This window comes from Ochlerotatus camptorhynchus, unplaced genomic scaffold (assembly GCF_037179485.1).
Source record: "Ochlerotatus camptorhynchus isolate MF236.1 unplaced genomic scaffold, CSIRO-AGI_Acam_v1.1 ptg000112l, whole genome shotgun sequence".
Classification (NCBI taxonomy): domain Eukaryota; kingdom Metazoa; phylum Arthropoda; class Insecta; order Diptera; family Culicidae; genus Ochlerotatus; species Ochlerotatus camptorhynchus.
The window spans coordinates 1,337,607-1,364,494 of NW_027040602.1; the positions used below are offsets into that span (position 1 = coordinate 1,337,607).

At 39.8% G+C, this 26,888-nt stretch overlaps 3 protein-coding genes across 11 annotated transcripts in view; 2 read left to right on the top strand and 1 right to left on the bottom strand.

The window, feature by feature from the left end:
- The first annotated feature begins 1,797 nt into the window (after window positions 1-1,797).
- On the top strand, window positions 1,798-2,653 carry LOC135699528 (uncharacterized). Its single transcript, XM_065219807.1, has 3 exons — window positions 1,798-2,076; window positions 2,165-2,370; window positions 2,437-2,653. Exons 1-3 carry the CDS (start codon window positions 1,886-1,888, stop codon window positions 2,613-2,615), a joined length of 576 nt encoding a protein of 191 aa, XP_065075879.1. The 5' UTR covers window positions 1,798-1,885; the 3' UTR covers window positions 2,616-2,653.
- A 780-nt stretch (window positions 2,654-3,433) lies between these two features.
- Window positions 3,434-4,564, bottom strand: LOC135699529 (nurim homolog). Its single transcript, XM_065219808.1, has 3 exons — window positions 4,176-4,564; window positions 3,809-4,113; window positions 3,434-3,751 (listed from the first exon to the last, which is right to left on the bottom strand). The coding sequence occupies exons 1-3, from the start codon at window positions 4,500-4,502 to the stop codon at window positions 3,616-3,618; spliced, it is 768 nt and encodes a 255-aa protein (XP_065075880.1). The 5' UTR covers window positions 4,503-4,564; the 3' UTR covers window positions 3,434-3,615.
- A 5,346-nt stretch (window positions 4,565-9,910) lies between these two features.
- lqf (epsin homolog lqf) overlaps window positions 9,911-26,888 on the top strand; it is a 53,653-nt gene continuing 36,675 nt past the window's right edge. For 4 of the 9 annotated variants that reach the window (XR_010517527.1, XR_010517528.1, XM_065219868.1 and 1 more), the window contains exon 1: window positions 11,061-11,560. Coding sequence is in view for 1 of the 9 variants with exons in the window: in XM_065219866.1 (XP_065075938.1) it covers window position 11,392 (1 nt within the window). In the remaining 8 variants the exon portion in view is untranslated. Of the gene's footprint in view, window positions 9,930-11,057; window positions 11,561-26,888 lie in introns of those variants that run through there. The other 5 variants (XM_065219860.1, XM_065219867.1, XM_065219861.1 and 2 more) reach the window with 3 other exon arrangements.

Here is a 26,888-nt window from a genome sequence, read left to right on the forward strand (position 1 = left end):
GTTTTGCTGCCCCCTCAGTAGAGATGAAATTTTGCGCTCATTTTTATCAAAACAATCACACCAAAATCAGATATGTCCCATTTTTTAATTACTCGATTAACAACTAATCGATTATTTTTTGTTCGCTGTGCTGCCATTTTTCCACCAATGAGAGTGCAGCACATGTTTGAAATGATCGGTGATGATCCTGTGGAGATGTTAATGCTTATATCGGCATGATCTAACCGATTATAAATAGTTTACTTTTCGGTTCGTTAATCGATTAAACGATTATTCGAATGAAAATCTGACATCACTAGATGAATGTGAAACGTCTTTTCAAATATAAGGCCGTTCATAAATAATGATACAATTTGAAAGGGACCGGTAACTGAAATAAATACGAATGTTCACCGGTTGGCTGTACTGCCTATAATCGCATATCAGTCCCATATGGATTTTCTTCAATTTTAAGATAATAACTCTATCCACTATCAATTGGCATCTACTTTCATATTACGTGATAAAACTACGGACTTTGATCATGAAAAATGTGAAAACAACATCAAGTCAGTTTGTCCCATCAAGCAAAGTAATCGCATATCAGTCCCATCCTGAATTCAATCGTCCAGAGGTCTAGCTACATTTCTGTTTTTTGAATCGCCATATTTTTCGTTAATATAACAATACATGCAAGCTTCATTGCAACTGCTTTTAACTTGACAAAATTGTCGATTAATTTACTATGATTGTTTTAATATTTACATGGAAATTGCACTTCTTAACTTCAGCTGCCATTTTCTCAATGCCTACTTTTTCCATATGGGACTGATATGGGGTTATAGGCAGTGTAGGTAATATATATAAAATGTCTAAAGCCAATGGAGCCAATGGCTTAAAGGAAAAAATATATAGGGGAAATGGATCTAATGCTGGCCTATATATCTAAGATTAGGCCCATCTCTAAAAATCTGCTATTTATCAATTTTATCTAGATGAACGCGTCATTGGGACAGTACTAATGGATATTTTTGGTACACAAATTCACTACACCATGGTGTGGCCAGAAAATGCCACTTGCAGAACAGGCCTCCCCAAGACTTGGATAAAAACTTACAACAGTTAAGCGTGATAAACATAACAGTAGAAAGTTGACAAGCGACCCTTCTAGCGTATAAAAACATCAGAACATAAAAATTAACGGATAACTAGAATCCGCAATAGGTACATTATTTCGTTAAAAATAAAGGTCGGCATCGTGTTCTGCTTGGGTCGAGGAAATTTAGAGAAAAATCATAATTAAATTACCTATATTATAATGATATGATCAATGATCAATAATTGTGTCTTATCTCAATGTAAGCTACTTTATTAATATTGGAGAGTTGTGCCATTACCGCATATGTCGTTACCAAAAATGTCACTCTCCACAACACCATATATCAAGAATTGCCATTACTTTGAATAAGATGCTGCCTTCTTTTGATTGATGCCCGTTCTGCTCACGACTGGAGTAATTGAATTCGAAGCAATGCTAGCACAACACAAAATTCTCATACATATGCATAGACGAAATCAGAATCCTGCCTCTCTGAGGATATGCAGATGCAGCACTTTTCTCGGTTCAAAGCCGATGATCGCTTCAAAATGGATAATGAATACCAACCATTCCACACTACAGACTTTGAATATGATTTTGTGAGCACTCTCTCCCGCACTCTCGTTGTTTATCTTTCGATTTTTATGTTATTTATCTTATGCTCTCTATTCGTATACGCATGGGACCACTCCAGTACAATTTCCCAGAGGTTTAGTTGCTAGAGAGAGGTCAAACGATCGCCACAAGACTCGATCGAGCATTGTTTATACGATTTTCAATTTGAAAATTTAAGCAAATACAGGAAATATGTCGATCGCCACTCGTTGGGCTCGCCGGAAGCTAGTGGTCATTGTCGTTTGCTCCATTATCCTGTACTATCTCCTGTCATCATCGTACAGCAAGTATCAAATCGACACGATCATCCATCGTACCAAACCGGAAGCCGTCTGGGAGTATGTGGCTGATTTTAGCAAAATGAAGAAACTCAATCCTACCATGTAAGTTCGCTTGCGCATGCGCGTGGGTGTGAGAATTTTATAATTAATTACAGTGCCAACGTTTTGGTGATAACGATTCTACTTTCAGCTTGGATTTCAACATTATTGCTGATCACGGCAATTTGGAGCACTGGAAGTATTCGGTTGAGTACACTGAACGACTATCACACTGGCCACACGTAAAGAATACGGCCGTGGGACATTTTTCTGTGCGTCAGTTACCCGAATCCGAGGGTGGTCAATATCTAGTGGCTTCCACTCATAGGACGTGCTTCCTGTTGGGATTGTTCTGTCGTAAGAATTTTTAAAGTGTCTTTAGATAATTAGTTTATAATTGAATTTTCCATTTGACCATTTTAGTGAACTCCAAGGGCGAATTCAAAATCTCCTACCTCAACGAAGAGGACACATTCTGCCAGGAAACGGTGTACTATCAGTGTCCGTTCCTGTTTGGACGTTTTTGCCAAAGAGAAGTCAAATTTCAACGAACTACCATAATGGCTAACCTGAACAGGCATTTCAAGCAGCACGCGCACTAAGCATTGGCATGCGTAATATTTTGACGTGCAACAAATTTGGAGTAATTAGGTGAACGTTAATGGATTGTTTTCTATCTCAACAGAAATATAGATTTTGAATTAACAATGATGTTGGTGTTTCGATAGCTTGCATATGTTGTAAGTAAGCTTGAAAATATCACACACATATTAAATCAATAAACCCACTTCAAACCAGGCTTGGGTAGTGAACCGAAAACTGTGCGCGACAAATTTTGTCACGGTTCACTGACATGAATATTTTATTCATGAATCCAATGTTTATTCAATTGATAAATGTTCAAGAACTAACTAGGCGTAGCAATTAGAACTATTTTCATGAACCACGCCTCAAAAACCCGTGCTGTTTCACGAAAATTCCGGTTCATGGAACCACGGCTTAGGTTATATATTTCTAATTCGTCACGTTGGTTTTTGAACATTAAATCGGTCGAATAAACATAGGATTCATGAAAAATCACACATTTAAATGAACAGCGATAAAAACTGTCCGGTTCACTAACCAAGTCTGCCAGAAAATTGAGGTTCAGGAAATTCATCAAATACCAGATTCCCGTTGTTTTATTTTAACCCGGTGACAGTTCCTAGACTTAGTTCTTTTGTTGTCGATTTACACCCAGCTAAAGTCACTCAAATTCGTCCGTGACGTATCGCATGCAATGTGAAATGGAAAATTACGATCAAAATTGTGGATTTCTCATATCTTCTATGAATAAACTCGTGATATAGAATAGTTTAGTTTTTCATTATAATTATTTTAGAAATATTTTGTTAAATACACACGTGATGACATTTGGATACAGATATACTTAAGTTTATGAAGTATATGGCTACGGCGAAATACATTAAAAAAAAGAAAACACATTTGTGTATAAGAAAGCAAGTTTGCAGCAAGACAAAATATTAATAAATTAATTCAAGGCATCGGGCGCTTTGCGAGCAAGAGTTTCAATTATTACCCACGATTTTAAACCTCTTATCTTCATTCCTGGACATTTGTCAGCTCGACCTTCTTTCGACTGAGCTGATACTTCTGGTATTCGAGATCAGTCTTATTGGTGTTCCAGGACAGATACATATAGGTACTCCAAATGATAGCCAACAGAAGGCGATCCAAGCTGGGACACGTTAGAATAAATATACCAGTTTTAAAGAACATGTTCAAAATGACTTACCTCATGGAATTGGTAATCCACAGTACCACCGACAGGCCAACGAACGAAGGATGTCTCAGTCGGGCGTAAAAGCTACGAAGTTCCCGTGATTTGTAACTCATCGGTGGGGCCAAATCATTAACGTCATAGTAGATCTGCTTTAACCCAACCAATTCTGGTAAATCCATCAGCAGACTCCCTCCGTAGATCACAACCCACGAAACGATGTGAGCGGAAACAAATGTCCACCAAAGGGCCGGACTCGATTGAACATCGACGTGCCACAGTTGGTACGATTGAGTAGTCTTCCAGTTCTTCAGCAGAATCTGCAATAATCAACTACTGTTACTCAAAACCATCCACCCTTAGGCCTACATTCAACACCCACCAACAAACAGTACGCCGAAGCAATATTGTACACACTTCTCTCGGCCATCTCCAGGCCCAGCTTCCGCCAGATGCTTTTCACCAGATCCGCTTTCATGGCACTATGCTGGATCACAAACAGCACTATCCAGATAGAGTTGAAGCACAACGAAAACAGTGTCGCTTTCAGCAGGGCTTGATCATCCAGGAAGTTGTTCAACAGAACATGCTTAAAATCGCGCTGGACAGGAGTGGCCAGGAAGACCCCCAGCTTACCGACCGAGTAGAACACCGAGATGAACGAGAGCAGCGATAGGATGAAGCATACCAGCTGCCGGAAGGAAAGCATTGTGGAGACACTTTTTATTGACGGATGCGAAATATGTTCTGCCCGCTTGCTCACTAAAATAGTATTAATTTTAATTATTAAATATTTTGATTCACTAACAAATCAAACACAACCGCAACGAAACAAAAAATGGGAAGCGTCCTGTGGTGTAAACAAAGGTGCTCATCAAGGAACAAATGGAAAATTAAATTTATACGATTGGATTCGAGCAGTTTTAAAAATAAAAACAAAAAGAGTTCACGGCCGTTGAAAATTCTTCAAAGTTTTCCATTTACTCAAATTTGCACAGCACTGCAGTCAACAATCAATACGAAACTAACGATTTTAAATTGGCTCACTACTTGACTAGCCTATTGGTCCCAAGCAAACGATTACCGTATCCCATTCTAGTCGAAATTCTAGTACTACATAATGTTTGTTTTGATTCGCTATGAAATTTTACAGATAAAATGAAGGGTTAGTGGATTTTCCTATGTTTCGAGGGGTGAATCGATTAGCTTGGGACCGAAGAGAGTACCAGAGCTGAGCCAAAAAGTTGAGCACGTTTCTTCGGGATCTTCTAGTCTTAGAGTTAGTTCCACTCAATTAATTTTGGTATCCATGACAGATACGTATTTCGACAACAAAGTGCAGTCTTCATCAGTGTCATTCCCACTAAAGAACTTATCAAAATCTAACTCCCTTAAATACTCATCCCCGAGGTTAAAAAGTCAAGATCATGGGTATAAAAATGAAACTACAATGTGTTAAATCGGAACCTACCTAACTAATAAAAACAAAAGATTTAAGTAAGCTAGAGGAGAAAAATCTATACAACTCTCTAATGAAGAAAATCCCCAAAGGCTTGGTAGCCATCATAATGAAGTAATGAAATTGGGTTGTTAGCGGAATGCTAAATAAAACAGCAAAAAAGGGGGGGGGGGAAGAAATTAGTTGGTCCAGTTTTGTAAAATCACTGGTAGAAAGTCACGCCAAAACTGTTTGACAAAGTTGTCAATTCCATAGACCTTTTTGACGTTTAATCGTCTTTCTCTATCTAGCACACATATGAACGGATGGTTTGTTTCCTCACTAATCTGTTTCTCTTTTGCTCACCCTCATTCGATTTAAATGGTGCAGTAGTGGCGTAGATAAAAAGTTCTATAATCCTACATTGATAAAAATTCAAAGATTTTTTTATGTGTCCCACACATCAATTTTTGAAATGTGATCAACAAATGTTATCTGTTTTTTTTTTTTTTTTTTTAGTTCTTTATTAAGGAGATTTTTAGTCTATGTGGCGGACGCATACGAAACGAGAATCTATTATTTTATCCATTTTTTCATTTTTGCCAAAACATCAGCCTTATACATTTCATAAGGCATAAGAATGCATAAAAGGTATTATTTTACAGCATTTTAATAATTTTTTATTCTATTTTAATTTATCATTTTTGATTATATCAGGCATAACATTTGATAACGCGTCAAAAGCATTTGTAAACAAACTTTCTAAGGCCCTTTACACGTGAACCAAAGTACGCCCACGCAAAATAACTATAACTATCACCTTTCCGAAAGTGGTATTGGTTTGTGTGGGCGTTCTTTGGTTCAAGTGTAAAGGGCCTTAGAAAGTTTGTTTACAATTGCTTTTGTGCCGTTATCAAATGTTATGCCTGATATAATCAAAAATGATAAATTAAAACAGAACAACAAATGATTAAAATGCTGTAAAATAGTGTAACAAAATAACTTTCAATTCAATCAAACATGATTAAATCACAGACAAACAGACATAACTCTCGCAAGTTGTTCATCGAACAAGCATTTAACGGTCAATTTAAAAGTATCGTAGTTGGTAGTACCACCACCTGTGGCGCGCATAGTCATTTCCCTTGAGTTTGACATTTACACACTACCGCCATCTGTTCAGCGTACTACCCACCACAGTGTACACACTTAGAAAATAGTACCGAACTCGGTTCAATTTCAACCGAGTTTTTATCTGCTGAACGCTCGGTAGTCTGTTCGGTTCAAAAAGAAACAACCGATTGTTCGTTAAAGTTTCTTTTCCCACAACCTGTCAAACTAACCGAAAAAACTCGGTTGACAAAAAGTCAATTCAAGCAGGAATAACCGAACATCGGTTTACCCAAGTATTACCGAACGCTGTCAAACAAACCGACTCACCGGTTGCAATCACGGAATTCGGTTCTTTTTGACAGCGCTCAAATCCAAAAACTTACGATGTTTCGAATCAGAAATAAAACTAGTTTTTTTTAATGAGATGCATGATTTATATTATATTTGTCAGATGTTGTTTTAATGCATAAATATGCTTTGTATGTACTAACTATTGACAACAAACTTGAGACGAACCGGAAAATTATGGCTCACCTGTGCGGGGAGAAAGAGAGGGTTAACCCCCTTGAGGGAAACAAAAAACTTCTCACACGTCGTGATAATGCCTCCTACATAGAATTCAATCAAACATGCAGTTCCTCCAGAAGTTTTTCCATTTTCAAATCAATTCACCGTGTGACACTAATGAAAAAACACGTCTTGCGAAAAAAAAAACACAACGCGCACCCGCGAGAAAAAATGGCTGACGATATTTGGTTTAGCTAAAAACCGAGTTTCGGTTAAAATTTCCGTCGTGAAGTTGAACCGAAGTTGTGAGTTTGACGTTTGAGAAAGTTTAGCGAATATTCGGTTCAGTTTACCGAGTTTTCTCGGTTTTCAAGTACCGAACTGGTAAATATCGCTACTTTACCGTACTGTTCGGTTCAGTCTTCATTCCTATCTGTCAAATTTAACCGAAATTTGGGTTTGACTCGGAAAATACGCCTAAAAAACTAATTTTTACACGAATTCTTCGGTTCGTTGTTGGTAACCGATGTAGTTCGGTAGAAAATTTAACCGACTTCGGTATTATTTTCTAAGTGTGTACTCAACAGATGGCGATAATGTTTAAGCGACGATGTTTTATAGTGAGAAATATTCAATGTGTTATGTCAGTTTGTCTGTGATTAAACTGTGGGTTTAATATCAGATCACAGACAAACAGACGTAACTCTTCATTGTGTATCTTCGTTCATGCATTTAACGGTTGATTTGAATATTATCAGTTCCGCGAACTTCTCGCCGCAGCGCTGGCATCGGATCACTTTGACGTTTCTATATATTCTATAGAACTTTTACGCAATATTGTTTACGAGTTAGCGAGCAAGCTTGTTTTCCGCAAGAAGCCAGAGAGATGTCGCTACTGAGGTTATATGTTTTGAGATACTATGTTTTCAAGAACAAGTTTTTAAAAGAGTTACGTCTGTTTGTCTGTGATCAGATGATTATTTTTTGGCAAGAGATAATTAATTTAGAATCATTCGCTATGATTAAACTGAGTATAGCTTAAGTACTCGCTTAAGTACACATCCCTAAATTATCGGTAATCATGGATTCGCAATAATCAACGTTAAAAATGTCCTTATTTAGAGTAAAAAATAGCCAACACGCTATTTGAAATCACATACCTTAACGTCGGTAAAGAATACCTAGATATCGGTAAAAATTACCGATAGTCAAACAAAGTGCACATATCTAAATTATCGGTAATCATAGATTACCAATAACTAGTGTTAAAAATTTCCTAATAGTAAATAATAGTAAAAAATAACCCATGTAACGATTTTTATCGGTAAAACATACCGATAATTTTTAACCGGCAATTTTAGGTAGCTAATGGTGTGCTTAACTGTGTACACGATAAGAAAAAGTACCCAACGGCCAGTTCACTTTTACCTACTTTTGTCTAGTTTGTCTCCTTTTCTCCTTCTAATGTTGTCAAAAACGGAAGAGCAAAATCACCCAACAGGGGTAGTAAAGTGTGGAAATTGGGTTCTTTAGTTTTGAAAATTATATAGGTTTTTATGTATCATCTGAAAGAGCTTCGTTTTCTGAGCACAGCGATATTTTTTTCGAACCCACACACTTTCATCTCGATTTTTAAATCAAGATTTAAAGCAAAATAATAACTTCACTGTTTGACACTAAACTGACAAACTGACAGCTCGCTCTCATATAAAGTGACACCGAGGGGCGCTAATAAGGTGATTTTTGCAAATGTAACTGTACATATTTAAAATCAGGCATAACATTTGATAACGGCACAAAAGCATTTGTAAACAAACTTTCTAAGGCCCTTTACACGCGAACCAAAGTACGCCCACGCAAACCAATACCACTTTCGGAAAGGTGATAGTTGCCCCTATCTGATGATGTTGTTGGTTTGCGTGGGAGTACTTTGGTTCGCGTGTAAAGGGCCTTAGAAAGTTTGTTTACAAATGCTTGTGTGCCGTTATCAAATGTTATGCCTGAAATAGTTCCAGTGTACCAAAATTGATGAAATTTAGGGTTTGGGTTCCATTTTTAATGCAGATTACGAATATGCATTTACCTCAATATCCTTAAAGAACCCAATTCAACGTAGAGTATAATCACATTTACCTACTTTTGGGTACAAGCAACTTACTTTTGGGTAGAAAGCAAGTGGAAAAGTCCATACAAATTGCACACAAGTAAATAAAAACTACTTTGACTCGCTTTACCTACTTTTAGGTTCCTGCACTATTGACGAGTGCACGGATGGATTTGAGTTCACTCACTCGACAAAAAGTGACACAACAGCGGGGCCCTGTTTACTAAAAATGAACACATGAATAATGCTCACGTAACATTTGAAAAGGGCCTATCAACTTTTGTAAATAATTTGCTAGGTCCTTTTCACGGGAACCGAAGTACGCCCACGCAAACCAAGAGCACTATCGGGAAAGGGAGAATTTCCTCTGCCCGATGGTGTTGTTAGTTTACGTGAGCGTATTCGGTTAGCGCGAAAAAGGCTCAACAAGTTTCGTGTACATAAGTTGATAGACCCGTTTCAAATGTTACGTGAGTATTATTCATGTGTTCATTTTTAGTAAACAGGGCCCCGCTGTTCTGTCACTTTTTCTCGAGTGAGTGAACTCAAATCCATCCGTGCACTCGTCAATAGTGCCGAGATGAGTGAAAAGAACTTACTTTTGGGGACTTTTTCGTACCGTGTACACTGGCTACTCGAAATATTAGAGATCTGCGCCGGGCTATGGTGTTTCCGTTTGTTCCTTTGCTAGCTTGCAGTTTTGACAGTAAGTTTATGGTGGTGGCGGCGGATTGGTTACGTTGTGTCAGTGTCAGTTCATCTTCGTTCGTCAGCAGGTAAAGAAGTCAGACGAGACCCAATCGCGATTTTTGTTTCCGTTCGTACAAAATTTCCTATTAGTCACTGTAACATTTTCCAGACGTTTCGCAATCACATTCAGCTGGAAAATACTGAAAAAAAAAAACTTGCATTCACTGCACATTGATGGAGTTAAAAATCCCTTTTCTAGTGCTAAAAACTGTCACCGAATAACGGTAATCCAAGTGGTGAATATTGACGTCGGTTTCTGTTTGTGTCTAGAAGAACGTTGTGCATATTCGTCACATACTGTATTGCGGATTGATGCTAGAAACGGAAAAATCACCCAAGGAAACCTGGCGATTTTCCTTTTTGTGGTACATTTTTGTATGTTGAAAAAGTGGGCTGAAAATCTGCTGCAGTGTGCGAGTTGACCAGTGACTTGCCTTTGGTTGTGTGTGCGCTGGAGCGGAGCACGGGGAACAGTGTCCTCTTCGTTTTCGCCTTTTTACGTTCGTTCGTCGACGTCCGTCAGCAGCGGGGGAACAGTGTTGCCTGATTTGTGGATTGAGACGCTTTCTTGTTATGTTTTCATCAATACGCATTTCTAGACGAACAATAATGGTTTGAATGAATAATTCATTATTCATTTTCAATTCACAATAATTATTGCATTGATCGATCCTCTTCTTCGAATTTTTTCTTTAGTTAATAACTCAGTTGCGAAAACACCCGCTGTTAAATTTGAATTTCTGGATGCTTGTATAGCTGTGGTTATCAAAAGAGCAAGTCGTTTAAGAGAATCGATCCAAGCAGATAGGACTGGCATGAACAGTAAGTAAGATGACATTGTTTTTGGAATACGCTGAAAAGGCTGACCGAACAGTAATAGAAGTTGATTTTACTATTATAGTAAAATCAACTTCTATTACTGTTCGGTCAGCCTTTTCAGCGCGTCAGGCAACGCTGTCCCTTCGTTGAAGTGTGTTCGTTCGCAAATACTGTTTTCGTTTGTGTGGGTGTACGGTACGCGATGTTTACATGCCGTGATGGCAGTGAGAAATGTCAAAGCGAGGAATCCCGCTATGTTTGTGTTGCACCAGCGCTGACGGCCACGGCAGTGTTCGAGTCGAGTTGTTGAGCCATTGCTCAATGAAGAAAGAGAGCTTACCGTCCTCCGGTTCGCGTTTATGGTGCGCGTTGTAAATATACCTACACCTACTATACCATATACACTTCGAGTAGTGTGTATTGTGGCGACGGTGATGACGACTACGTAAAAAAATCTATCCACAGCCGAGGCAATATTGGAAAACAAATTGGGGAAGTGACAGTGCACTGCAGGACCAAGAAGAGTAGTTATTTCCTTTTGATTCATTCAAGATCATTGCATAGCTGAGATTTTTCTAAATGTTCCTTTCCCTTACCTCACCACCGCAGGTCACTGATTGAAAGAAGAAAACAGTGAAATCTAAATCCCGTTGTGAAGAAAATAGTGTTCTAAATTTTCGATTGCCATCCAAGTGGAGGAGAGGTGGAAAAAAGCAGTGAAAAAAAAATCTGAAACAGTTGCAGCAATAATAATTATTGTGCCCCTCGTGAGCGAGCAAGCGGCCATCAGCAACTCACACTTTTTTTTGCAATTTATACGCAATAAAATCATCAGCCAATCATCCAGCCACAGAAAGCAGCATCGAAAGTAAGCAACAACAAGAAGATCGGTTTTGATTTCCTTCGAGGTCAAGAATTTTGCATTACTCCCACCCACTTTGGTTACGGCAAATATTGTATGGTTCCTCCTCGGGGCCCGCCTTTGCCAGGGATAAATTAGTACCTACATTCCCTTTATTTTCGGTTTTTCATATCGGTAAGTGTTCATCTTGGTCTCACTACTTGTTTCATTAGATTTGGTTTCTGTTCTGTATTTTTTATCCTTTTCGTTATTCCTCACGTCATTCATCAAGTCCGAATCAGTTTATACTGTATATGCATAATCATGTAATTCATATAGCCCATTGGTGCCATCAAGGGTTCGGAGAATCATTCTTGACATGTGTCCGACGACTAGTTTGTAGCTACATAATAGTACTAGTCTTATTTTTTACGAAGAATTAAAAAATAATTTTTAGAGTCCAAATGCTCTATTCTGTGTAGATAGCTGACTATGCCTTTGCAAGTATACGTAGCATTTTCTGCCAAGTTGCTTCTGATAATATTTTCTACAAATTTTCTGAATACTCCAACTCATATAATGTTTGGCAGGGCGAATAGCTGGAAAGTTAGGCATAGAAACTATCCTAACTATTCATCTCCGAGTTGTTTTTGATGAGTGTTACTTAAATTGGTTCAAATGAAAGAAGATGAAGCCACTAATCCAAATCGCTGATAAAAAAAAAAACCCATAAATGAACCATAACCCAAATGTTAGAACTATTCCACGAATGGTTTAAATGATATCCGAACACGTCATACAAATTTTATTAGGGATAATAACTACGGTTTACAATGGGTAAATTTTTTCTTTTCATTTAACACAATACCCGAGCAAAGTTTGAGATCAAATTGAAAACTAAATTTGATGTTGTTATTTCGCTGATAATGATTACTCAGGTTGCTGTTGTTTTGGTCGTTTTAACGGTTAACATATCAAAGTTCAAAGCAAAAAAATCTTCCTATGACATCACATTGAAAACTATTTCTGCTATCAGTGAGAGCAAACTGAAAACTTAATTTGATGTCCTTTTTTTCTTGTTCCTTGTTGATAACAAAACAACCACTCAATTTGATGTAATGCTAAGGCAATGAAAACAAACACACAACAAAATATGATGAAAAGCAAATGTACAGCAAAATGAAAACAAAATTTGGTATCATTTTAGAACTTGCAAAATCGAACATCTTAGCGAACAACATTCCGATACCCAACAAAAAGACCATCCAGGTTCTCGAAGTGTGCCTGGACCGAGAGCTGAGGTTCAACGCACACTTTACTGACACTAAAGCCAATTGCCGTACGCGACTAAACCTCCTGCGAACACTCTCAAAACCACACCACAGCAGCAACAGAGAGATCCTACTAAAGGTAGCCAAGGCCACCGTAAACAGTAGACTATTTTATGGGATTGAACTAACCTGCCTCTCCAAAGACTCTAACCACGCATCTAGCCCCAACCTACAACCAGGCCATCCGGATCATCGCAGGTCTTCTGCCCTCTATACCCGCTGAATCGGCATGCGTTGAACTTGGTGTACTGCCGTTCCAATATCAAATCGCCGAAACGCTGAGCTGCAGAACATCCAGTTACCTAGAAAAGACCACTGACCTCTCCTCAGAGAGGGGAATAGAGTCCTAGGAAGCCTGGTCCATCAGGAGCTCCCACCCGTGTCCAGGTTACACTGGATCGGAGCCAGAGGATGGACAGAGCCAACCCTACATGTTGACCTTTCGATTGCCAAGCACTTTAAGGCAGCCACCTAGTGGAGTTACTCAGAACTAAATATGCCAAGTTTCAACACCGCTTCACGGACGGCTCCAAGGCTGCGGGAAAATGAGGATACGGAGTAGCAGATGTTCAACAGTTTATTCTTTCGACTTCCCGATCAATGCTCCGTCTTCTCGGCGGAGACTACCACATCTGTTCCCAGTTCAGACATAAAACATGGGTGAAAACAACCCTTCGAGACGCCTGGTACCAAGAGTGGGTTACAAAAAGGGGACCTTTCTTAAGGAAAATAAAGGACGACATCTTCAAATGGAAGGACACTACGAGTCGACGAGAACAACAGGTTATATCTCGGCTCCGATCTGGACACACCCGAGTAACCCATAGTATGGGTAGCGCTACATCTTTTCAGAAGTGTTGCGACACCTGCAACTCTATAATGACTGTCGAACACCTGATCGTCAACTGCCCCTGCTTCCAGAACATCCGGGTCCACAACGGAATCCCGTACAACATACGCAATGCCCTGTCTAACGACCCATCCACGGAAGCTGCTCTAATAACCTTTCTTAAAGATGCTGGATTGTTCGATAAAATTTAATCACCGACTCCCTATACAAAATAACAACCCACCGAACACGAACCCGATTGACTCTAGAATGGATACCACACAACGATAATCTGATTACCCTTTACAACGACCACTGCCATCCCTTTTATGAACCGCCAATCACGCTGAACAACCACGAAACACAAACGTTAACAAACTCTGTAAAAACCACTATGTACCAAGGGAACACCCTAAGCACATCTATACCCAGGAGAACCTCCTCAGGGTTCACCGAAAAAATCTACACTACGTTACTAGGGGAGTCCCCTTCAGGGGCTTTCGGAGATGAACCAGCCTACGGCTGAAAATCTCCTAAATAAATAAAAAAAAAAACTTGCAAAATGGCGCCTTTATAATTTTTCAAAAATTGTAGCACGGAAACGGCATTTAAAATGCAGGGCTGTTACAACAGGCGCGGATTTCGCGATTTTCGCGGATTTGAATTTTCAGTCGCGAAAATCGCGGAAACATTAAATAATGTCGCGAAAATCGCGAAGGGATTGATGTGCTGTCACAAAAATTGTGGAATTCATTGTAACCTTTCCGTCCCGGACTATTTTGTTGTCATCAATTTTGTTGTTCATTTGGCTCTCAATTTTTTACCGGTTCAAACCAAACACCGTGTCAATAATCGAGAAATGATCTCAATTCAATAGGTCACACCGGATTTACACGGAAATTCCCTGAGGTCTGTCCAATGCAAATCATTTTCCTTTTTTTTCCAAGGTGAACATAGCATTTTTCGTTGTCAAATCATAAACAAATTGTATATATGCGAGTAAATGTCATGTATACCGGATATTCTAGGTTCTCCAAATCGTCCTGGAGTTCAGTTGATTTTTTCTACTATATAAACCAAGACTCCAATAATGTCTGTGGTATCGAAATATGTCCAAACAGATTCAAAGTGTCAATGTGGATTGTACCCGACCTATTGCTACGTATACAAGATGTTATAGGTTCTGAAATCATTCTGGAGATCAGATTATTTTTCTACTAGATCACCCAATCTAATTCAATATCTGTAGTATCGAAATATGTCCAAATAAATTTGCAGTGTCTATGTGGATCATGCCAACCTATTTTCGTGTATGCCAAATGTTCTAGGATTTCCAAATCGGTATTTCGATACTACAGATATTATCCTAGTCTTTGTTGATCTAGTAAAACAAATCATCTGAACTGCAGGACGATTTGGAGAACCTAGATCATCTGGTATCCCTAATAAAAAATTACCATAAACGAACGATAACCCAAATGATGGAACTATTCCACAAATGGTTTGGATGATACCCAGAACACGTCGTTAAGCAAATTAACCATAACATTTTTATTAGGGATACGTGGAAATAATTAAACATTATAGACACTATGAACCTGTTTGGACATATTTCGATACTACAGACTTTATCCCAGTCATGGTTGATCTAGTAGAATAAATCATCACGATTTGGAGAACTTAAAACATATGGTATATGTACATGGCAATAGTTCATGCACGATCCACATAGACTCTGTGCATCTATCTGGAAATATTTCGATACTATGTCTTGTCCCAATCTCGGTTGATGTAGTAGATCAAATTATCTGAACTCCAGGATGATTTGAAGAACCTTGAACACCTGGATTACTCGGAAATAGATCATGCATGATCCACATAGACACTTTGAATCTTATTGGACATTTTCCGATACTACAGACATTATTGCAGTCTTCTTTGATCTAGTAGAGCAAATCAACTGATGTCCTGGACGATTTGAAAAACTTATAATTTTCGGTATACATACTAATAAGTCGTGCATGATCCACAAAGTCACATACGTCATATACGATTCGGTTATGATTTGACAACGAAAAGTGCTAGGTTCATATTAGAAAAAAATAAATAATGAAAATGTCTCACCATTGGACAGAACCCAAGGAATATCAGTGTAAATACACAACCGCGACGTGACCAACAAGTGTGACTTATGAAGCTCTGGTAATTTCTCGATTATGTTCAGGATGTTTGGTTTGAATCGGTAAAACATTGAGAAAACTAGAGCCAAATTAACTACAACATTTAGGACAGCAAAATACGTCAAGAAAATTTGCATTTCAAATGAAAATGTATTTTTTTTATAAATAATGTTTCATCAAAACTAGGCCGGTATTATTCAATAGAATCTCATAATGTAAGGGTGTTTTATTATGTTCACTAATTACTCAGAATTTATACTACATAAATAACTGAAGATGATACAATGTAATTTAAAAAAAAAAAATTAAAGGTTACAAACGATACTCCTTTAGCTCAGTCGGTAAAGACGCAGCTACAAAGCAAGTTTATGCTGGAGGCGACTGATTTCGATTCACGCCCGGTCTTTTAATTTTTCGGCTTGGAAAATTTCTCTATTTTCTTGGGCATAGGATGGTACGGGCATACAAAGCTCTCAATTAAAATGTGAAAGTACTTCAAAAAACACTAAGTTGAGAGTAGGCAAAAATCTTATATGCTATAAGCTTGAAATGCCATGTAGTAGTATACAAATGCTATTTTTAGGCAATGAAATTTTTTTTTTGGCGCGGATTAGTATTTGAAGTTGCGGATTTCTTTTCAAAAATCGCGGATTTCGCGGATCAAATTTAGAAAATCTTGTAACAGCCCCGAAAATGTGAATCATTGTCCACAACAAACAATTACTCAATGTTTCATTTCGCTTGGATCTGCTCAAATACAACTCAGTAGCAACATTATTTTCAAAAAGTTTGGGATTGTAGATTCAACTGAATTAGATATTTACGTAGGTATATCATCAATTTTCATCCCATTCAGTACCTTTTTACCACGCTCAACGAGCTGAATCACTTAACCATAATTCCACATTCGATTGACGTCGAAAGCAAAAGTAAAACGTTTAGCAAATAAACTGAGGCCCACCGCATAAACCATGAAAAACCTATGAGAAGAAATGTGGAGAGTCGATAGGTGTAGCAGGATTTGATGTCGTGTGTTGAAACCGGTTTTCTCCTATCCCAACATAAAAGCGCACCCATATTTGGGCCTTCTTTTCTCTCGCATTCACGCACATAATGCTGTACAGTGTACATTATCGATATTGAAAGTTTCGATTAGGCTTAGGGCAGTTTTGGAAGCAGATGTTTCAAAATCCATCACGATCTCAGAGATTGATTACCTTACCAGCACCTGGTGTACCTAGGTATAGAAATGCAAAATCATTGTTTACCAGCTTTTCCATCAGGCGCTGAAAACAGGAGAGGAACATTACAAAATCGAACCAAAAACAAACAAAAACCGGCTACCCACGAGGATTCTCTTTTCAAGGTCTTTCGCGGGCTGCGTTTCGGAACTTGTACCTGCTGGTGTTCGCTACCAATCAGGGTCATGTTTCATGTGCGAGGACTCGCCGCAGAACGTGACTCGGAAGGGTTAAACAAGTGGCTTTGATCGTTGATGTGATTAGATTTGGGAAGTGAATCAGTATGATTGAGAAACGCTGGTGACGAGTTTCACACTAGTCACAGTTATAGATAAGACTATCTTATCTGTCGGAGGCGAACCAGCCCCAGGCTGAAAGCCTCCTTAATAAAAAAAAAATAACAAACCGTAACCTATCTTATCTGTTATCTATATAAAATGGTATCTTTTAGTGGTTCCTGAAAATTCAAATTTCCTTTCTTGAGCGAAAAAAAAATCATGTAACAACAACCAGTGCAAAAAGAGATTAATTTGTTGATCTTCCAAGCTCCTTCGGCCGGGTAGGGTGTTCCAAATGATTGATTTACACCTATCGCTGGTTTCAGGTTTCGTTCGTACGCCAGGTAGCGACTACACGGACGGAACCCGCTCGTCCGCCACACCGACATGGAGAGTCAACTGGCAGCAATTAAATGTAAATTTTTGCTCCCTCCACAAGACGCACATAGTTCGAGTGAGAGTCTCTATATCTATACAACAACCAGACCAAGAATGTGCATTGCATGATGACTCGCATTAGTTACAAACACACATACCCCGCTAGAAATGAATCCTCCATTATATTTGTCTGACGTCTCTTCGTCCGTCACTCTGTCGGAGAAGAGTCGATAACTCATCCGCTCTCCCCGATGGAGATGGGCAGACATTGATCAAAAAAGGTTCAGACAGACAAATTTGGACCGATTCTCGTATAAATCACAGATTGATGGGTTTGAATATTATCGAACTTGAATGATCCTCGGAACTATTTGCACCAAATGTTAGTCAATAGGATTAGAAACAAGATGCAGAAGTTGGAAAATATTTCATCGGTGAAATCTGACAACAAATTCAACGTTTTGCTTGTTTAGCACCTACGAATGATACAAATACATCTCAATCAGAAATCTACAGCGATTAACCTTAAAAAAGCCTCTTGAACTTTCACGTTTATTTTTCATAATATAGCACGATGATTCAGGGTGGCCATCCGGGGAAATAACCGAGAATTTGATTTGAACCACCGACAAAAATAAATTTGTTCTAAGCCATTACCAATCGAATTCTGTTAATAAACAATCTAAGTTCGATACATTGAATATTTTTTCAAGCTCGTAATTCTTAAGTATCCCTATTTCTCATTCTTATTTATTAAATTTAAGAGTATTGCAATCGAAGAGAAATTCAATCACATTTATGTTTCGTGTGCTTCTCAAATTCAACTAATTTTTGGAATCAAACACAATATTCTAACTCTATTGATTAATTGATTTTAGTTGGTTAATTAATGGCACCAAAAAATGTGGAAAATATTGCGATGTAATTAATTATTATTTTGCACGCAAATAGAATCAAAAATAAAAGTCATGTAAAATGCTGGCTTCTAGATAGGGTTGCAAGATATTTTAGGTACAAATCCCTGCTGCCGAATTGTATTTTGTTTTCTCCGCCTATCTCTCCCTCTGGGTATTTCTAACACAGACGCTAGATAACTTCTCCTTAGAATTCCCTCAACGCCGATTTCTTCACCTTCGCTTATGCCTTAAACCAGGGATATGGGTAAATTAGAAATAATCAGAGTGAAAGAGATGATCTGTCAAAATTTGAGCAAAACGATCATTATCATTAGAAGTATTGAGAGGATTTCTTATTCTTACTAGATCAAATTAGGGAGTATTATAATCCAATAAAACTTCAATCGCCTTTATTGTTCGTGTGCTTTACAAATTAACATGTAACAAAATTATGAAAGATTTTGGACGTTAATAACTCAGCTGCTCCTAGACCAATTTTAATAATTTTATCACCAATCGATCAGAAATATTCCTACGCATTTGATAAATTCAGGATTTTATCTTTTTTTTTCAAAAAGTTACTATCGAAAATTGCACGAATGTGTAACTGTTGCTATGATCATTAGAATTATCACCGATTGCCTGCTAAAAGCTATTTCCCTAACACAGATTTCAACGTTGAATTCCATCCGGTCTCACCGAACGGTGTTTATTCAATCAACGCTTGGTGAGTGGTGGTGTTCTCCATTACACAACAAAATGCTGTCTGCAAGCAGCGAGCTACAGCCCACAGGAGCATCCATAGAAGGAGTAAGAAGCCGCACCGCTATTAATTGGAATCAGTAGCTCTTCGTGAGTCGCTGTGGGTCATTTATGTTAAGCGCGTCATACTAAAGAGTATAAACAGAGAGAACCCCGCTCAAATTCCTATTCCTACACAAAACACAAGCTCCTGCTGCAGTTAACAAATAAGTTTTATTATATAAGACCACGTAGTTCTACGTCACCATTGCGTACAACCCCATAGGGCTGTCCCTTGTAGTTTTTAAATAAAAAATAATATCTTAGTTCTATTTATTAATTGGTCTTTGCTGGTTAAATAACGGCTCTAAAAAATATAGAAAATATTGCGTTGCACGGAATTATCATTTTACACATACATCTCCCTCCTAGGATTTCTATTTAAACCTGGTGACCTTGTGATCAGTATTAGATTAAATTAAAAGACGACCGAATATCGGACGTCGGTAAAATACCAGCCGGTGGTTTAGAGACGATTGAGTATATTTCACACACGATACAATAAACGTACAAACGCAATACGGTACACCCAACCGAGGGATGTAAGATTCGCTTACAATTATGTGGGATTCATCATCAGAGGATGTTAGTGGAGACCGCATGAACCGAGGATGCGATATACCTAGCTGCGGTCCAATGCAAGAAAATTGGAGACCGAAAAATGTAGAGTGTATTAGTGAGGTAAATTAGTTATGTCGAAAAAAATAGGAATCCGATTGCCGACTGGACTCGAACCAAGAACGCTTCGATTATCAGACCTGTGCTTTCTCCATGCTCCTGAATATGGATAGCCTAAAAGCAAACACGAAGCGCTCATTTTCTCGCATACTCGACTTCGTATGCTTTTTCTGCTGGAGAGATTCGAGGCAAGTGTGTGCGTCGTTCTACAATGTTATACAATGTGCGTCGTTCTACAAGCTTACTGGTATAGTCGAAAGCGTAGATAGAACACGAAATGAAAAAGACAAAAAACCATTACATCGCCTGTAAGGCCAACTTCTAAATGAACAGAGGATGATAGGAAACGGAACTAACATTCATTGTAATAGATTTTTGGTTTGCGTGTATAGCAGGCATTACAATGTTAACAATAGTGCGAATAGGGAAGTGGCGCGTTGCCCAAACATATCGGCCCGCCAAAACCATTGGTTTTGTATTACATTCATGCAAATTGCAAACTAGTGCAAGTAATTATTAAATTATGTTTATTGTATCACTAACGATGAATACCAAAATCAGTCGGTTAAGACAGCGAACGGATTTCGGCTGTGATTAACTCATTGTTTATTCGTCGTATTACCCTTCAGTGCATTGCAAACGAATGACATTGTAGCGAACACAATAACTGTACAAATATCCCACAGTACACTCGCCGCTGTTTGAGTATGTTTCCTGACCAAGCCTGCTGTCCAAATGGAGTCAGGAACGGTACACACTCTCCTAGATGGCTACCTAGTAAGCCACACCATCGTAGGGAGTGGTTGAAGTGGGGTCTTTGGAGCCCCACAACAATGTATCTTCAGTAAAGCACCTGCACCCGAAACGAAAGTCACAACGAAATTCAATCAAAACGTTGTCCGCATCATCCTGGTCACGGCATCATATGATCGCGCACGATAGGACCCTACTGCGTTGTGATCAGTATGGTGGTTTAGAGACGATTGAGCACGTACAAACACAATACGGTATAGCAGGCATTACAATGTTAAGAATAGTACGAATAGAGAAGTGGCGCGTCGCCCAAACATCTGGTTTAAGTTTTATGTGGAAGTGAAGAAATCGACCCTTTAAGTTTATTTCAGAAATTTCTCGATCTTCTTATCAGAATTATCTAGGCATTACAGGCATCATCGAGACAGGTTATATGATTTGCTCATATTGCGGGCAAAAGCAGCGCGAGGAGGAGAAAAGGTAGACGGCCAAAAAACTCGTGCGCCTAATTTAAAGGGACAAAACTCGACTAGTGCTTTGGTGTTATATTGGAATACATCGTAAGCGAAACCCATTCTAGTTAGAAGGCATGATTTATAGGGACAAAACTGTCAAAATGGCCGCTCCACCTGATGGTTACATTTGCATAACCTGTAACTTGAGAAATATTGGGCATTATCATCAGGATTCCTTTGCTGTTTGAATTCACCCCAGGTTTCCTCTAAGTATTTTCGCAAAATTACCTTGGAATTCACATCAGAATTCCCTGGGACTGTTTCTAAGAATTCCTTTAAAATTCTTCTTCAAATGTTCTTAACAGAATCTCTTTGAATTTCCTTGGAATCCTTTTGAAGCTCACCTTAGAATTATCTTGGCACTTTCTTACGAATCTCCCTGGGATGCTACTCAGAACTCTTTGGAGTTTTTTACAAAATTCACTTTGAATTATTATCTTTGTATTCCACCCGTAAATCTCTTCAAAACCCCTAAAAAATCTTAAAAAGTATCCTAGGAATTCCCTCGGACCTATCTTCAAACTAGCTAAGGCTGTTCATTAATGAAAGAAAAATATTTATTTTCGAACAAATTCATAAGCTTACTTTATATAAATGAAAATCAACATACATATGTCCGATTTCACGTGAGTTTGAATGTTTACTTCTCATTTCTGAAGAACGCTCGGACTTTTCTCTTGATACCGCCCATTTGATTCTGCACAACCTTTTTCTCAACTTTTCGTTGTCCTGCTGACCAAATTTTCTTGAAGCAGTCAACAAAGCTTGCTTCTCTTCGATCTTTCTTGTGATGCCGTTTAATTATTGCCCAGTATCTTTCGATAGGACGCAGTTCAGGGCTTCTCTGGACACTCTGCTGGTGTAAGCGAACTTGAACATGTTCGTATGAATAAAGTAGAATGTTGTGTACATCCAATAAATTAAATATATTATTATGGTGTGCAATGAGCAGCATATGAACGACCAACATTGTGTGTAGAAAATGTTCGCGATATAGCCATCAAAGCGCAGTCGGAAATGTAAACAGACCAAAGACCTGCCAAAGACACGTGTTAAATTTTCATCTGTTTTTATAATAAATTGGATAAAATCAATCGACAACATAAACAGCATCCAACATTTAACAGGAAATCATGAATTTTTGTTATTGTGGAGGTTTGATATTTATTTATTTGATCCCCATCTTTGGTAGAATAGCCAATACTTAATTATATTCTTAAAAACTAGTCTACTAATATTAAAATGAAATACCTCATACACGTCATTAAATAGTCGACAACATCTATCCAGTGGATTGTTATATCCGTATGCTGTGCCCAGGAGTCCACAAAAAGTAAAATTTGCAGAGTTGGCGAATGGGAGCGTGGATTTTGATGTTCTGAAACACACTATTGCAATGAATATGGGTAACGTGATGAGTAATCAGCACGGCATAAACGAACATCCTCTACGCTGGCTCGACAAATATTGAAGTCCAATCAGCAAGCAATCTATGTTCGTATGGAGGTACATCTCCTCTCTTTTCTTTACCTGGTTATAAACAATTTTCTCATGAAATAGCTTGCACCATCCGGTATTATGCATGCTTATCGATTCCCGAGAGGTGCTTGTGAATGTTTTTGCAAGGGTTAACAGCGATTTTGGGACGGAACATTTTTTTTATAGAACTCGTTGGTAATCTTTTCCACTTAATTTTGGGAAGTGCTTAATGATATTAGCTGAGGATTGTATCTGATCGAATGAACTGTCTCTCTCTCAATCAGGCTAAGGCCTTGTTGCCCTCTGCTGTCCGAAGAAGTCGTCTCCACTCTACTCGATCCATGGCCACACTTCGCCAGCCTCGTAGTCGGCGAAGGGTCCGCAGGTCGCCTTCTACTTGGTCGATCCACCTTGCCCGCTGCGCGCCATTTTCACTGTGTCGTCGTGTGGCATTTTTACGACGTGCCCAGCCCACCGTAGCCGCCCAATTTTCGCAATGTGGACGATGGATGGTTCTCCCAGCATCTGGTGCATTTCGTGGTTCATTCGCCTCCTCCAAGTTCCGTCATCCATCTGCACTTCACCGTAGATGGTACGCAACACCTTCCGTTCGAAAACACCAAGGGCGCGTTGGTCCTCCACGAGCATAGTCCAGGTCTCGTGGCCGTAAAGGACCACCGGTCTAATCAGTGTCTTGTAGACAGTCAACTTCGTGCGGCGACAAATTTTATTCGACCGGAGCGTTCTCCGGAATCCAAAGTAGGCACGATTCCCTGCCATAATGCGTCTTTGAATTTCTCTGCTGGTATCATTTTCGGCGGTCACCAGTGAGCCCAAATACACGAACTCATCGATCACCTCGATTTCGTCACCGTCAATCTGAACTCGGGGTGGGAGGCTAACATTGTCTTCCCTAGAACCTCTTCCTTTCATGTATTTTGTCTTTGATGCGTTGATAGCAAGTCCAATGCGCCTAGCTTCAGCCTTCAGTCTGATGTACGTTTCCGCCATCGTCTCAAAGTTCCGTGCCATGATGTCAATGTCATCGGCGAAGCCAAGAAGCTGGATGGACTTCCTGAAGATCGTGCCACTAGTGTCTATCCCAGCTCTTCTGATCTCACCTTCTAACGCGATGTTGAATAGCAGACACGAAAGTCCATCATTTTGCCGTAATCTGCCATAGCTGATCTCGATCGATTGTGTCGTATGCGGATTTGAAACCGATGACCAAATGATGTGTAGGGATTTCTGCAGAACCTGCCGAATCGCCAAAATTTGGTCCGTGGTAGCACGGGCACCCATGAATCCCGGCTGGTATTGCCCCACGAACTCTCTTGCAAATGGTGACAGGCGGCAGCATAGAATTTGGGAGAGTACCTTGTAGGCGGGGCTCAGCAGTGTGATCGCGTGGTAGTTGCAGCAATCCAACTTGTCGCCCTTTTTGTAGATTGGGCATACGAAACCTTCCATCCACTCCTCCGGTAATATCTCCTCCTCCCAAATCTTGGCAATTACCCAGTGCAGCGCTCTAGCCAGTGCTTCACCACCGTATTTTAATAGCACACTTGGTAGTTGATCCACACCAGTTGCTTTGTTGTTCTTCAGCCGACCGATCTCCTCCTCAATTTCTTGAAGATCAGGGGCCGGTAGGTTTGTTGCCGTGCCACCTTCGTTTTCTGCTGCTTCACCGTTGACGTGCTCGTCATAGTACTGCTTCACCCTCTCAATCACCTCACACTCGTTCGTGAGAAGGTTACCGTCCAAGTCCTTGCACATATCGGCTTGCGGCACGTAGCCTTTGCGCGAACTATTTAGCTTCTCGTAGAACTTCCGTTTGTCGTTTACGCGGTACAGATTTTCCATCGTCTCGCGATCTCGGTCTTCCTGCTGACGCTTCTATCTTTGGGTTTTGTCTGTTCCGCGCTTGTCTGTATCGCTCCACATTCAATCTCGTGCGGTGTTGCAGCATTCTCGCCTGTGCTGCATTCTTCTCCTCTACTAACAGTTTGCATTCGCCGTCAAACCAGTCATTTCTTTGGTCCGGGATTGCAGTACGTAGTGCCGCTGCAGCAGTACTACCTACGGCTGCCGTCCCGTAGTTGCTCAATGTTGGATCGCGGCGTTCGACTTCGACGGGTGTTATGCACCGTCGAGAGTTTTGAGCGCATGCATACTGCAACTAGGTAGTGGTCCAAATCTATGTTCGCACTGCGGTACGTGAGAAGAATTTCCCGTCGATTAGAATGTGATCGATTTGGTTTTCTGTGTGTTGGTCAAGTGATCTCCAGGTGGCTTTGTGGATATCCTTGCGGGGGAAAAGGTACTTCGAACTACCATACCCCGAGAGGCTGCAAAGTTCACGCATCGTTGGCCGTTGTCGTTCGATACGGCATACAGGCTGTTTGGCCCGATTGCCGGTCTATACATTGCCTCCCGTCCTACCTGAGCGTTCATGTCGCCGAAGACGAATTTGACGTCCCGTTGCAAACAACCGTCGTACACCTGCTCCAGCTGCGCATAGAACGCTTCTTTCTCGTCGTCGGGCCTCCCTTCGTGTGGGCAGTGCGCGTTGATGATGCTGTAGTTGAAGAAACGGTCCTGAATCCTCAACTTGCACATCCTCGCGTTGATCGGCTGCCAACCAATCACGCATTGGCGCATCTTACCAAGCACAACAAAGCCGGTTCCCAGCTCGTTTGTGGTGCCCCAGCTCTGGTAGAAAGAAGCCGCTCGATGCCCGCTTTTCCATACCTTTTGTTCCGTCCAGCAAAGTTCCTGCAGTGCTACGACTTCGAAGTTGCGTGCTTGAAGTTCGTCATACACAGTTCGAAAAAGTAGTGTAAATTTCTGTCACTATGATGCACATAAATGGAGCGTCACATACCATACAAATTCACATTACAGATCGTGTAAATTTATGAGTCATTTCATCGCAGCCCGGGAAGCCGAGCGATTTGCAGTTCCATGTTCCGAGTTTCCAATCGTAATCCTTATTTCGTCGCGTAGGTCTGTGCCGATTGTTCCGATCCGTATTTCTTTCTTCAGTATTTGCAACTTTGTTTTTTTCAGGGCGACTTGTTGGGCTTGCTCAACTTGTTTTAGAGTCCCTCGCTGGCACTAGGACGGTGATCAGCCGCTCCTAACATGGAGAACAGACGCCGTTTTGAGCCGCACCTCCATGGTGAACAGACGCTCGGGTTTGGTGAAGCATTTCCTCTATCACCGTACTATGGTTACCGCGCCAGTGTTCGCGTCGCACCTCTTCACTTTGCTATTGTCGGAATGGCAACATTGCCCAGGCTACGCCACCCAGCTGTGTCCATGCTTCAGCTGGTAGTCTTTTGTTATTATATGACTCGGAGAGGCGTGAAGTAGGAACTTGTATTCCGCTCCTTCCAGGTTGTCAACTCACCATTTTGTAGCTAAATGAACTGTAGTTCCACTAATAAGATGTGGATAAACATTCAATAGGTGATTCAAAAAGTTTGAAAGTGTTCAAGGTAAAAATTCATCTAATTTTGCGTTTTTTTGTTTAACAGAATCTTCTAGTTTTACTGATATGCATCGATTGCAAACAATATTTTGAGATTTGTTCACGTTTTGAGAGCTGGTGCACATGTAGATTGAGGTTAAGGCGAAGCCACTGCATCACAGGCATTTATGTAGCTTCCAAATCCTATTGTCATTCGATCAGTAAAGGGAAACTATGTAATGATATTTTAAGCGATATTTTCGTTTTGTTTACCTTTCAGTATAGCCGAATAGCAGAATAAGTTCATTAATAATAGTGCTTATATCAGAGGTATTTCAATATTACAAAATGTATAAATTGGAAAATTAATTATAAAAATCTACGTAGAAAATTAAGTTGAAGTATGTTATAGATGTGTTCCGGGAAAACTGGGAATTCAAAAATGAACATTGACTGGCCACCCTGAATAGGCCTAAAAAAGTAGAAATGTCTGTGTCTAGGGGCACGAACGGAAGCTTGACGTAGGACCGCTAGTGGACGGAACAAATATGTTGATCATTTAGTTCTTAACTCTTTCCGTTTTTGAATTGGTGGCCCTGAAAAGGGCCTGTTGTTTTTCAAATGGTGGTTGTTTTTCGAATGACGGCGGCCTAGTCATGCTGCCTCTTGCGGAAAGCCTTTCCTGCGGTCGA